General features: G+C 46.4%; 1 protein-coding gene across 1 annotated transcript in view; it reads left to right on the top strand.

Annotated features, from left to right (window-relative positions):
- The first annotated feature begins 873 nt into the window (after positions 1-873).
- LOC138368623 (trichohyalin-like) overlaps positions 874-14,374 on the top strand; it is a 33,165-nt gene continuing 19,664 nt past the window's right edge. Inside the window, exon 1 of the mRNA XM_069331235.1 lies at positions 874-939. Coding sequence (XP_069187336.1) covers positions 874-939 — 66 coding nt within the window. The remainder of the gene's footprint in view (positions 940-14,374) is intronic.

Below are 14,374 nucleotides of genomic sequence, written 5' to 3'. Positions count from 1 at the left end.
GGGTTTGGGAGGTGCACTCACACACACACACGCACACACACACACACATGTGTGTGTGTGTGTGTGTGCACTCACCTATTTGTACTCACCTATTTGTGCTTGCAAGATCGAGCATTGACTCTTGGATCCCGCCTTTCTAGCTATCGGTTGTTTACAGCAATGACTCCTGTCCCATTTCCCTATCATACCTAGTTTTAAAGTTATGAATAGTATTTGCTTCCACAACCTGTTCCCCAAGTGCATTCCATTTTCCCACTACTCTCACGCTAAAGGAAAACTTCCTAACATCTCTGTGACTCATCTGAGTTTCCAGCTACTTTGGTTACATTTATTAAACAGTTTACAAGCATGAAAACTTGCCAATCAACTGTTGTTATTGTTATAAACAGCCTCCTGGTGCTTCGGGCTCATTAACTGTTTAATAATTGTAAAACAAAGCCGCCAAAGATTGAGGGCTTTTAGTGTCCCCGCGGCCCGGTCCTCGACCAGGCCTCCACCCTCAGGAAGCAGCCCGTGACAGCTGACTAACACCCAGGTACCTATTTTACTGCTAGGTAACAGGGGGGCATAGGGTGAAAGAAACTCTGCCCAATGTTTCTCGCCGGCGCTTGGGATCGAACCCAGGACCACAGGATCACAAGTCCAGCGTGCTGTCCGCTCGGCCGACCGGCTCCCTATTAAAGGAGCTCACTATTAATAGGTAGATTGTAATTCTGTCAGAACACGACCCCATAAACCTCCGCCAGTTTGTGTTTTAAGGGAGATAATGTCTATGCAAATGAACGCACACAAAGACATAATTATGGTAATGTAAATGTTCATATAGTCATGAACAGTGGTACTAACAACATATAGACTACACCTATTTAACTAATGACCGGTATCGTTTTGGCGCGCAAATATCGCCTCGACGGCTTCACCGGGTCACGCGGACGCAAGGTAAGTCTTGAAAAATTAAAATCCGGATTGATCCGAGACCCCCCACGAACGCTGGCCCTTGATCACTGGCAGGTTCAGGCGTTCGTGAGATGTGCTTCAAGCTCACGAACGTACGTCATCACATCCTGGATCGACACGAAGCTGTGAAGCAACTCTCAAAACCCGTCAAAGGAAGCAATACTCCCATAACAAAAGTGCATTTTTTCACGAACATAAAAGATTCAAAGTAAACAAAAATAAATAAACAAAAGATAAAAACAAACAAAGTCCCTCACAACAGGACTCAAAAAAGACGTTTTAAGTAACTCAACAGAATTCTAAATGGAATCCAAAGTCTTAACACCAAGTCTTCCTAATAAGTTCGAACCCTCAATACGGCCCGTATGGATTTATTCTCTTAACACCAAGTATAACGTATATTAATATATTGGAGTATATAGTTTATACATATAATGTCTGTATAGTCAAAAAAAATTTCGTATGCCCAGAATTCACAGATTCCACATCTGATAGATTAGTTCCTGTTGAACTAGGCAGTGAAAAGCCATCGCTTTTATTCTCATATATATATATATATATATATATATATATATATATATATATATATATATATATATATATATATATATATATATATATATATATATTATTAAATATGACCGAAAAAGTAAGATTAATAATTCTAACACGAATTTTCTCAATCTTTCGTACATTACGCTTCACTGTTGGAGGTAAATCAAAAATCACTTCTCCAAAATTCATTTTTATTTCTAGTCTGACGCGACACGGGCGCGTTTCGTAAAACTTATTACATTTTCAAAGACTTCACAAATACACAACTGATTAGAACTTGCGTTTCCCTGATTTTATATATATATATATATATATATATATATATATGGTTCGTGGAGTTCACAAAACAGAAAAAAACGACTGAAAAGTAGTTAGAAAATCTAAATATAATCTTGCTCCGGAAATTATCTTCTACGAAGACGACAGTTTAAGATTGCGAATAAGTTAAGATAAATTTATATAATTATATAATTATTAATTTAATTAAGATTGAGAATAACAGACAATAATATTGCTTTAAGGAATGGGAAAAAGAAACTAAATAACATCTGTCACGTCTCAGACATTTCTCCCGGCCAATGAATCATATTTTACAAAAATACAGTGAAATTACAGTGAAAATACAGTGAAGTAGCAGGAAATGAGGTGGAAATGAACGTAATCCTGGCGGTCATGTTTGACGGGCCAGTATACACCAAGACAGGTGTTTGACGGCCTAATATACACCAAGACAGGTGTTTAACGACCCAACATACACCAAGACAGGTGTTTAACGACCCAACATACACCAAGACAGGTGTTTAACGACCCAACATACACCAAGACAGGTGTTTAACGACCCAACATACACCAAGACAGGTGTTTAACGACCCAACATACCCCAAGACAGGTGTTTAACGACCCAACATACACCAAGAAGGGTGTTTGACGGCCAATATACAGCAAGACAGGTGTTTGGCGGCCCAGTATACAGCAAGACAGGTGTTTGACGGGCCAGTGTACAGCAAGACAGGTGTTTGACGGCCTAATATACAGCAAGACAGGTGTTTGACGGCCTAATATACAGCAAGACAGGTGTTTGACGGCCTAATATACAGCAAGACAGGTGTTTGACGGCCAAGTATACAGCAAGACAGGTGTTTGACGGCCTAATATACAGCAAGACAGGTGTTTGACGGCCCACTATACAGCAAGACAGGTGTTTGACGGCCTAATATACAGCAAGACAAGTGTTTGACGGCCCAGTATACAGCAAGACAGGTGTTTGACGGCCTAATATACAGCAAGACAGGTGTTTGACGGCCTAATATACAACAAGACAGGTGTTTGACGGCCCACTATACAGCAAGACAGGTGTTTGACGACCTAATATACAGCAAGACAGGTGTTTGACGGCCCACTATACAGCAAGACAGGTGTTTGACGGCCTAATATACAGCAAGACAGGTGTTTAACGACCCAACATACACCAAGACAGGTGTTTAACGACCCAACATACACCAAAACAGGTGTTTAACGACCCAACATACCCCAAGACAGGTGTTTAACGACCCAACATACACCAAAACAGGTGTTTAACGACCCAACATACCCCAAGACAGGTGTTTAACGACCCAACATACACCACGACAGGTGTTTAACGACCCAACATACCCCAAGACAGGTGTTTAACGACCCACCATACCACAAGACAGGTGTTTAACGACCCAACATACACCAAGACAGGTGTTTAACGACCCAACATACCCCAAGACAGGTGTTTAACGACCCAACATACACCAAAACAGGTGTTTAACGACCCAACATACACCAAGACAGGTGTTTAACGACCCAACATACACCAAAACAGGTGTTTAACGACCCAACATACACCAAAACAGGTGTTTAACGACCCAACATACACCAAGACAGGTGTTTAACGACCCAACATACCCCAAGACAGGTGTTTAACGACCCAACATACACCAAAACAGGTGTTTAACGACCCAACATACACCAAGACAGGTGTTTAACGACCCAACATACACCAAAACAGGTGTTTAACGACCCAACATACCCCAAGACAGGTGTTTAACGACCCAACATACACCAAGACATTTGTTTAACGACCCAACATACAACAAGACAGGTGTTTAACGACCCACCATACCACAAGACAGGTGTTTAACGATCCAACATACACCAAGACAGGAGTTTAACGACCCAACATACCCCAAGACAGGTGTTTAACGACCCAACATACCCCAAGACAGGTGTTTAACGACCCAACATACACCAAGACAGGTGTTTAACGACCCAACATACCCCAAGACAGGTGTTTAACGACCCACCATACCACAAGACAGGTGTTTAACGACCCAACATACACCAAGACAGGTGTTTAACGACCCAACATACCCCAAGACAGGTGTTTAACGACCCAACATACACCAAAACAGGTGTTTAACGACCCAACATACACCAAGACAGGTGTTTAACGACCCAACATACACCAAAACAGGTGTTTAACGACCCAACATACACCAAAACAGGTGTTTAACGACCCAACATACACCAAGACAGGTGTTTAACGACCCAACATACCCCAAGACAGGTGTTTAACGACCCAACATACACCAAAACAGGTGTTTAACGACCCAACATACACCAAGACAGGTGTTTAACGACCCAACATACACCAAAACAGGTGTTTAACGACCCAACATACCCCAAGACAGGTGTTTAACGACCCAACATACACCAAGACAGGTGTTTAACGACCCAACATACAACAAGACATGTGTTTAACGACCCACCATACCACAAGACAGGTGTTTAACGATCCAACATACACCAAGACAGGTGTTTAACGACCCAACATACCCCAAGACAGGTGTTTAACGACCCAACATACACCAAAACAGGTTTTTAACGACCCAACATACACCAAGACAGGTGTTTAACGACCCAACATACCCCAAGACAGGTGTTTAACGACCCAACATACACCAAGACAATTGTTTAACGACCCAACATACACCAAGACAGGTGTTTAACGACCCAACATACCCCAAGACAGGTGTTTAACGACCCAACATACACCAAAACAGGTGTTTAACGACCCAACATACACCAAGACAGGTGTTTAACGACCCAACATACACCAAAACAGGTGTTTAACGACCCAACATACCCCAAGACAGGTGTTTAACGACCCAACATACACCAAAACAGGTGTTTAACGACCCAACATACCACAAGACAGATGTTTAACGACCCACCATACCACAAGACAGGTGTTTAACGACCCACCATACCCCAAGACAGGTGTTTAACGACCCACCATACCACAAGACAGATGTTTAACGACCCACCATACCACAAGACAGGTGTTTAACGACCCACCATACCCCAAGACAGGTGTTTAACGACCCACCATACCACAAGACAGATGTTTAACTACCCACCATACCACAAGACAGGTGTTTAACGACCCACCATACCACAAGACAGGTGTTTAACGACCCACCATACCCCAAGACAGGTGTTTAACGACCCACCATACCACAAGACAGATGTTTAACGACCCACCATACCACAAGACAGGTGTTTAACGACCCAACATACCACAAGACAGGTGTTTAACGACCCAACATACACCCAGACAGGTGACTAACGACCCAACATACACCAAAACAGGTGACAAAAAACGCTAGTTTGGCCGCACTTACGACACTCATTAGTAAGTCTTTGATTGGGTGATTAGGAGTCAATTGCCTTGTTCCGCCAAGAACAACACACTTACTACACATTTAAGCCAACCTGGATTTAGGCCACGAAGTCTTTCTTAACTACTCAACAACCACCACGAAACAAGGGGAGCCATTAGAGACTACGGAGTATTATAGACTGTGGGTTGGTTGGTGTAGTCGTCGTTGATCCTCCTCTACGGACAACCCAACCCACAACTCGGTAGAGTGCTTATACTAGGAGATCACCCTTGGCTCTTCTGGCTCTTGGAGAGGGGCTCAACGTCACACGTTCAGGGGATGCGGCTCCAACACTTAGCCTCGTCGTCACGTGCACACACCCACTCGAGCCGCTGTGACTCCCCACTCTCTCCTTATGAGATATGATCTCCTCAATCCCCCTATGACTTACTAGTATTACCTCCTACCCTGTCCACAGCAGTGGTTCATGGTTCTTTCTCTCTCTCTCTCTCCTTCTTTACTACCTCCTGGGAAGCCTCACTAGGACAAGGGCAAACACCAGCAAATTGTGACACATTTACTGAACAAAGCACATACACGATACATACACACATATAATAATAATGAATCCTATACTCTATAATATCACAATCAGGTTGCACTCCAATACCATCAGAACTCTATTATCAGCTTATCAAGTGGTATCCTACCTCCTGGTTCACCACCTGATACTATTAACTTCCTCAAGTTGGTCAAGCCTACACACTGTTGCACCATCAGCAAGATAACATATATATATAGAAAACCAGCATTTGAATGCAATAACATATACCAGTGTAAATGTTCATTGATACTTCAGTATAAAAAAAACTCCTTGACGCAAGAATGCCAACAGTCACTCACCTCTCACTGCGTCTTGCACGCTAATGACAACCAAACACTATCAACTCCCTACTAGTAATCCACCAGAACTTCCCCTTCCACCTCTGGAAGTTCACTACCCTATTTCTTTAGGTTCTTCCGGGCTTCACTACCAGGATCCTCTGCAGCTCCTCCAGGCTGCTATCATGAAGTTTCCTTGTGCAACTACGGTGCTTCACCCTTCTGTTAGGCTCCTCCACAGCTCTCTTGGCTGCTACACCATCTCTACAGAAGCACGTGACACTCCTCTTCACTGCTGCTTCTCCTCACAGCTCGAGGTCCTCTGCTCCACTACCTTGGAGTCTCATCAGCTACTTCATCTGCTGGCTTCGAAGTTCTCAGCAACTTCTTCCCCAAAAGACAAACCACAGATTAACTGGTCGAGGGCGCTTTCCCTCTGACGGCGTCTGGTCAGGGCGCTCCACACAGCCCACAATAATGCCTCCGGGCGGCTTAATATTCACTAATTATCGTCCACGACTTGAGACCACACGTCCCCAGCTCGATTCCACAGCTGGCACGTCTGCACACTTCTCTTCTCTTAGAGATATATCACTAGGGGTTCCCTTCTGACGGGAGCTCAACGAAGCGCGGCTTCCCCCTGCGATGTCTGGCACTCAAGTGAGGTCAAGGTCCTCCAGAAGCGAGCCTCACGCCTCCAGCAAAATGTCCACATCTCCTAGCCAGTCATTTATCTATTTTCTTCTGCATTGCCCATAATCTCAAACTGTTACACATATCCAACCAACCATTTTTCATATGGGTTATCACCTCAATACTTGCTAGACCTTCTAATCAGGTCAGGCTTGACGAATAACTCTCAAGAAGGGAGACTCGTTTCTCCTGCAGGCTGGGATCATAACACTCCCCTCCCCTTATTTTTGAGAGTTATTCCAGTGGCAAAGCTCGGGATAGTACATCCGCCGCTACACTGTCTCGTTCTTCACCCGATATACTCTCTTAGGAGTCTACAATTAGTTCGTTGCTCCTTGCAACATCTGGCTCACCTCTCTCCAGAAACATGATCTTCTCATAAACGATTTGACCTCTGACACCTCTTAGCTAGGCTGTCCTCCGTGGACGCCTGCTCTCCATTGGTCCACTCTACTTATTGTTTCCACCCTCCATTTCCTCGTCTTCTTCTCTTCACGTCCAGAGTCAGACATCTGCTGTCTGTATTTCCTCTGTCGTCTTCATACTTCCATCTACTGCCATTATACTTTCGTCTCCTGTCATCATACTTCACTCGCTCGTCTTCATCGACGATTCTCCCTTTCGTCTCCTCATTTATCCAAGACCTCATCCTGTTTGACTTCCTTCGCATCCTCGGATTTCTTCTATTCCTCCATGCTTGTATCATCTTCCTCTTCCCACACTTTTCACTTCTATACCACTCCATTTCTTCTCCTTCAACTCTTCTTCGTTCCCTAAAAGTTTCTTCGGGCACCATACTACACTCAACAGCACTCGACCGTGCATGTCGCTCTACCTCTCCCAGAGTGCTCGCAAACATCTCTCCACACATACTGTCTCTTCTCCTTTCGTTTTCTCGGCTATTACTCTTCTTCATTATCTTTTCTTCACGTTTCCTGTGGAACATGTCAACTCCTGACATCTCAAACAACTTAACTCCACTATCCCTATGCCTCTGTGCTCGTGGACAACGTGACGCTCTACTCCCGCCCTCAGTATGTCCACATCTTCCCTGATTCATACTCAGCACAGTTGCATTCACCTTCTGACCCTTAATTTCAGCAGTCTGGGCTCTACTCAGGTCCGCTCTCTTCACATGATTCTTCTTCGGCTGGGTCATCCTCACTTTCGACCTCACCGAGACTCCATTCTCCTGGGCTGGACCTTCATCAAACAGCCATGCTATATCTACATCAATATCTTCTACCGGTTTAATTGACACTGTCTCATCTCCTCCAGCGTCTTCCTTGTCGGCCACCTCTGTCTTCATCACTACCGAGACAGGGTACTCAATGGCTTGGCGGTCTCCTGACTCATCTCCTCGGATGTCAGTCAGGTTCACACTCTCAGGTGTCCCACCCGTGCAGTGGCCTTCTGGGCACTCCTCTGGCACAGTCTCCGCTATGACTCTTGGCAACACCTTTGTCCCACACAAGTCATTCCCCAGGATCACTTGGACTCCTGGAATAGGTATGTCGGGGCACACTCCCAACATCACCTCTGCCGACACATATTCCGACCTTAGCTGGACAGTACAAACGGGCATGTCACTCTCAGACAATAACCCATATACTTTCATCTTCCCACTGCCAGCTAACCGTCGACCATTCCCAATCAGGCTTCTCGTAATCAAGCTCTGATTAGCTCCGGTATCCCTTAAGATACCAACTTCTACCTCAGGTTGGCCTCTTATACTGATCCAACCTTTACTCATGAACGGCCTATACCTCTCGTTCACTAAGTTTGCTCTCTGTGGTTTGTCTTGGAACACATTAGTATATTTACCTCGGGGGTCACACATGGCCAGGGTCACAACTCTCTTGCCCTGCCGACAATCTCGCATCACGTGACCCAATCCGTTACAATTGTAACATCTCATCTGGGAAAAGTCTCTTCTATATGTACCAGAGTAGCTCTGACTCTGCCCACTCGTATTGGAGTTCCTCGGGCCAGACGTACTACTCGTACTCTGTGGAGCTTTACTGGACTCTTGATTCCCTGGATAACGATTAGTTTCTCGTTTAGCTCCTCCATCTTCACTTTCAGACGAAGTGCGCGACCTACTCTTCTGAGTTTTAGGGTACTTACGTTTATCTGCCCATTTATCAAAATTTTTCTCACCCCAGGTTCCTCTGGGTCTTTCATAATTTCTTCCTCCCCAGACTCCATTGGGTCTGCCATTGCTGCGTCTCACCTCATTCTGCACTCTGTTCTCTCTTAAGCTCTTGTACGCTTCAGTAATCATATCCGCCCTATCTGCGGCATCTTTCACCTCCATTATCCCTGCTTCTTGGATCTTGAACTTTGTTTCGGGATGCATCATCTCCAAGAACTTCTCCATGACCATCAGTTGCTTTAGGTCAGCGTAAGATCCAACTCCAGCAGCCTCAATCCACTTCTGGAATCGTCTTTCCAGATCTCTTGCTGTCTCAGCAAACGTACATGCTCCAACTTTGATCATTTCTCTGAAGCGCTTCCTATAAGCTTCTGGGGTTAACTGAAACGAGCGCAATATGCTGCTCTTTACTGTGGCATAATCCTGGCACTCTTCCAGTGACAATTGGGTGTATGCCTCCCTGGCTGCACCGGTCAATCTTAACTGGACCAGCTGGGCCCATTCCTCCTGTGGCCACTCCTTGATGCTGGCTACTTTTTCAAAGTGCTCGAAAAAGCTCTCTGCCTCTTCGGGAACAAACAAGGGAATGTCCTTCTCCCTAACCCTAACATCTGGTGGGTGTGATACCTGGGTGGTGCTCTCTGGCAACCCATGTTCAATCCTTTGCTCAGCCAAGGTTCTGTTCGCTTCTATCTGCATTTGTTTTGTTCTCTCTTTTTCTTTTTCGACCTCTAGTCTTGCTTTCTCTTTTTCTTTCTCTTGTTCCAACTCCAGTTCCCTTACTCTGGTTTTCTCTTTTTCTACTTCCAGTTTGGTTTTCTCTTTTTCTACTTCCAGTCTGGTTTTCTCTTTTTCCTTCTCGGCTTCATTTTTCATCTGCAGTTCTAATTTCATCTTTTCCAGCTGGAACTGTCTCTCCTTGTCCTCACGCTGCATCTGGAGCTCTAACTGGAATCTCTCCAAGCTCCTATTTTGGCTACTCCTGCTACTGCGGCTACTCTTGCTGCTCCTACTCGATCCCTGGGATCTCACTTCATCCTGCCCATCATCCTCCTTTCCACTTTCAGCTCCTTTTTGGGCTCCTTGCTCTGCCGCTTCACTTTTGGCTCTTAACTGCCTCAGGATCTCATCCTTCATCCCAGCTACTTTAGATGCTTTCAACCTGATGCCACATTTTTCTGCTATTTGTTTCAATTGATCCCTCGTGCAACCTTCCAAGTCCTCAGGCTTGCCTGACTCCACAAACGCTTGCACCTTATCCATCTTGTCCTGTGAGTCTTCCCAAGAGAGAATATCCACCTGCGGTCACACCGTTTATTTCAGCAAGGGTGTACAAATCCACTCTTGGACAGGGTGTGGGTGTGTCAGTTCACTCTCCCGGACAGGCCCCCAATTTTATTATAGACTGTGGGTTGGTTGGTGTAGTCGTCGTTGATCCTCCTCTACGGACAACCCAACCCACAACTCGGTAGAGTGCTTATACTAGGAGATCACCCTTGGCTCTTCTGGCTCTTGGAGAGGGGCTCAACGTCACACGTTCAGGGGATGCGGCTCCAACACTTAGCCTCGTCGTCACGTGCACACACCCACTCGAGCCGCTGTGACTCCCCACTCTCTCCTTATGAGATATGATCTCCTCAATCCCCCTATGACTTACTAGTATTACCTCCTACCCTGTCCACAGCAGTGGTTCATGGTTCTTTCTCTCTCTCTCTCTCCTTCTTTACTACCTCCTGGGAAGCCTCACTAGGACAAGGGCAAACACCAGCAAATTGTGACACATTTACTGAACAAAGCACATACACGATACATACACACATATAATAATAATGAATCCTATACTCTATAATATCACAATCAGGTTGCACTCCAATACCATCAGAACTCTATTATCAGCTTATCAAGTGGTATCCTACCTCCTGGTTCACCACCTGATACTATTAACTTCCTCAAGTTGGTCAAGCCTACACACTGTTGCACCATCAGCAAGATAACATATATATATAGAAAACCAGCATTTGAATGCAATAACATATACCAGTGTAAATGTTCATTGATACTTCAGTATAAAAAAAACTCCTTGACGCAAGAATGCCAACAGTCACTCACCTCTCACTGCGTCTTGCACGCTAATGACAACCAAACACTATCAACTCCCTACTAGTAATCCACCAGAACTTCCCCTTCCACCTCTGGAAGTTCACTACCCTATTTCTTTAGGTTCTTCCGGGCTTCACTACCAGGATCCTCTGCAGCTCCTCCAGGCTGCTATCATGAAGTTTCCTTGTGCAACTACGGTGCTTCACCCTTCTGTTAGGCTCCTCCACAGCTCTCTTGGCTGCTACACCATCTCTACAGAAGCACGTGACACTCCTCTTCACTGCTGCTTCTCCTCACAGCTCGAGGTCCTCTGCTCCACTACCTTGGAGTCTCATCAGCTACTTCATCTGCTGGCTTCGAAGTTCTCAGCAACTTCTTCCCCAAAAGACAAACCACAGATTAACTGGTCGAGGGCGCTTTCCCTCTGACGGCGTCTGGTCAGGGCGCTCCACACAGCCCACAATAATGCCTCCGGGCGGCTTAATATTCACTAATTATCGTCCACGACTTGAGACCACACGTCCCCAGCTCGATTCCACAGCTGGCACGTCTGCACACTTCTCTTCTCTTAGAGATATATCACTAGGGGTTCCCTTCTGACGGGAGCTCAACGAAGCGCGGCTTCCCCCTGCGATGTCTGGCACTCAAGTGAGGTCAAGGTCCTCCAGAAGCGAGCCTCACGCCTCCAGCAAAGTGTCCACATCTCCTAGCCAGTCATTTATCTATTTTCTTCTGCATTGCCCATAATCTCAAACTGTTACACATATCCAACCAACCATTTTTCATATGGGTTATCACCTCAATACTTGCTAGACCTTCTAATCAGGTCAGGCTTGACGAATAACTCTCAAGAAGGGAGACTCGTTTCTCCTGCAGGCTGGGATCATAACAGGAGGCTGTGAAATAGGAGTTATCTTGAGGTTATCTTGAGATGATTTCGGTGCTTAGTGTCCCCGCGGCCCGGTCCTCGACCATCTTGAAGTTATCTTGAGATGATTTCGGGGCTTTTAGCGTCCCCGCGGCCCGGTCCTCGACCAGGCCTCCACCCCCAGGAAGCAGCCCGTGACAGCTGACTAACACCCAGGTACCTATTTTACTGCTAGGTAACAGGGGGGGGCATAGAGTGAAAGAAACTCTGCCCATTGTTTCTCGCCGGCGCCTGGGATCGAACCCGGGACCACAGAATCACAAGTCCAGCGTGCTGTCCGCTCGGCCGACCGGCTCCACCCCCAGGAAGCAGCCCGTAGCAGCTGTCTAACTCCCAGGTAGCTATTTACTGTTAAGTGAACGGAGGCATCAGGGTGAATGAAAATTTACCCACTTGTTTCCGCCTCAACCGGGGATCGAACCCGGAACCTCAGGACTTCGAATCCGAAGCGCTGTCTACTCAGCTATCAGCCCCCTAAGATTAGAACACAACCTAGGTACACAATAAAGGATGTAATTACATCTCAAAGAATGGAAACGACCTGTCCACAGTCTAGGAACAACGATCCCTAACTACCTAATGTTGTTAGGTCGTTAGGTCTCTAACTACCTAATGTCGTTAAGTCGTTAGGCCTCTAACTACCTAATGTCGTAAGGTCTCTAACTACCTAATGTCGTTAAGTCGTTAGGCCTCTAACTACCTAATGTCGTAAGGTCTCTAACTACCTAATGTCGTTAAGTCGTTAGGCCTCTAACTACCTAATGTCGTAAGGTCTCTAACTACCTAATGTCGTTATGTCGTTAGGTCTTTAACTACCTAATGTCGTTAGGTCGTTAGGTCTCTAACTACCTAATGTCGTTAGGTCGTTAGGTCTCTAAGTACCTAATGTCGTAGCTGGGAGCCACACCCTCCCAGAGTGTGGGGCTGGGAGCCACACCCTCCCAGAGTGTGGGGCTGGGAGCCACACCCACCATGAGTGTGGGGCTGGGAGCCACACCCTCCCAGAGTGTGGGGCTGGGAGCCACACCCTGCCAGAGTGTGGGGCTGGGAGCCACACCCTCCCAGAGTGTGGGGCTGGGAGCCACACCCTCCCAGAGTGTGGGGCTGGGAGCCACACCCACCCAGAGTGTGGGGGTGGGAGCCACACCCACCCAGAGTGTGGGGGTGGGAGCCACACCCTCCCAGAGTGTGGGGCTGGGAGCCACACCCACCCAGAGTGTGGGGGTGGGAGCCACACCCACCCAGAGTGTGGGGGTGGGAGCCACACCCTCCCAGAGTGTGGGGCTGGGAGCCACACCCTCCCAGAGTGTGGGGCTGGGAGCCACACCCACCATGAGTGTGGGGCTGGGAGCCACACCCACCCAGAGTGTGGGGCTGGGAGCCACACCCTCCCAGAGTGTGGGGCTGGGAGCCACACCCTCCCAGAGTGTGGGGCTGGGAGCCACACCCTCCCAGAGTGTGGGGCTGGGAGCCACACCCTCGCAGAGTGTGAGGCTGGGAGCCACACCCACCCAGAATGGGGTCTCCACAGCTCCTCAATGCGCCCAGGAAGTGGGTGGGGGGGGGGGTCAGATGGGTGTGGGGGTGGAGGTGGAAAGGAGGGTCATGACCCACAGTGGGGGGAGTGCCCAGCATGGGGGTGTCGGCGGTCACTCATGGTCACTCAGTCAATATTGACAACCCCCCCCCACCACCCCCCTACACCCCACACACCCCCACACACCCCTACACACCCCCACACACCCACACACACAGTGTAACCCTCCCAAGATGCTCTCTACACCTCCAAGATGTCCCAAAGTGAGTCCAGGAGGAGTTAGTAGTTTTCGATTCAGCTACTCAGAACCAAAGTAGCACGGGCTATGGTGAGCCCGTAGGGGACTTACCCGGCACAGGAGCGGGGCTGTGTGATCACAGGAGATAATCCTCCTTTATTTACGAGTGTCTGATCAAAACGGAGGCGTTTGGGCTAACTTCAACAGCTCTATCATACCTCTCAGAGGCCAATATGAGATGGGAATCCACAGGAGACCAACTCTGACTCCAAGACTGATATATATATATATATATATATATATATATATATATATATATATATATATATATATATATATATATATATATATATATAATATATATATATATATATATCAGACTCCAAGACCAACTCTGACTCCAAGACTGATATATATATATATATATATATATATATATATATATATATATATATATATATATATATATATATATATATATATATATATATATATATATGTTTTAGCTGTTTAAATGTACGAAAGCTAAATGTTCGATATGTAGGGAAAATGTGGGGATATGTAGGAATATGTGGGGATATGTAGGGAATATGTGGCGATATGTAGGGAATATGTAGGGGTATATCTCAAGAAACTTACA

This window comes from Procambarus clarkii, chromosome 3, assembly GCF_040958095.1.
Source record: "Procambarus clarkii isolate CNS0578487 chromosome 3, FALCON_Pclarkii_2.0, whole genome shotgun sequence".
NCBI classification, from domain to species: Eukaryota; Metazoa; Arthropoda; class Malacostraca; order Decapoda; family Cambaridae; genus Procambarus; species Procambarus clarkii.
The sequence above is the reverse complement of the archived record's forward strand: the minus strand, read 5'-3'. Positions and strand labels throughout refer to the sequence as shown.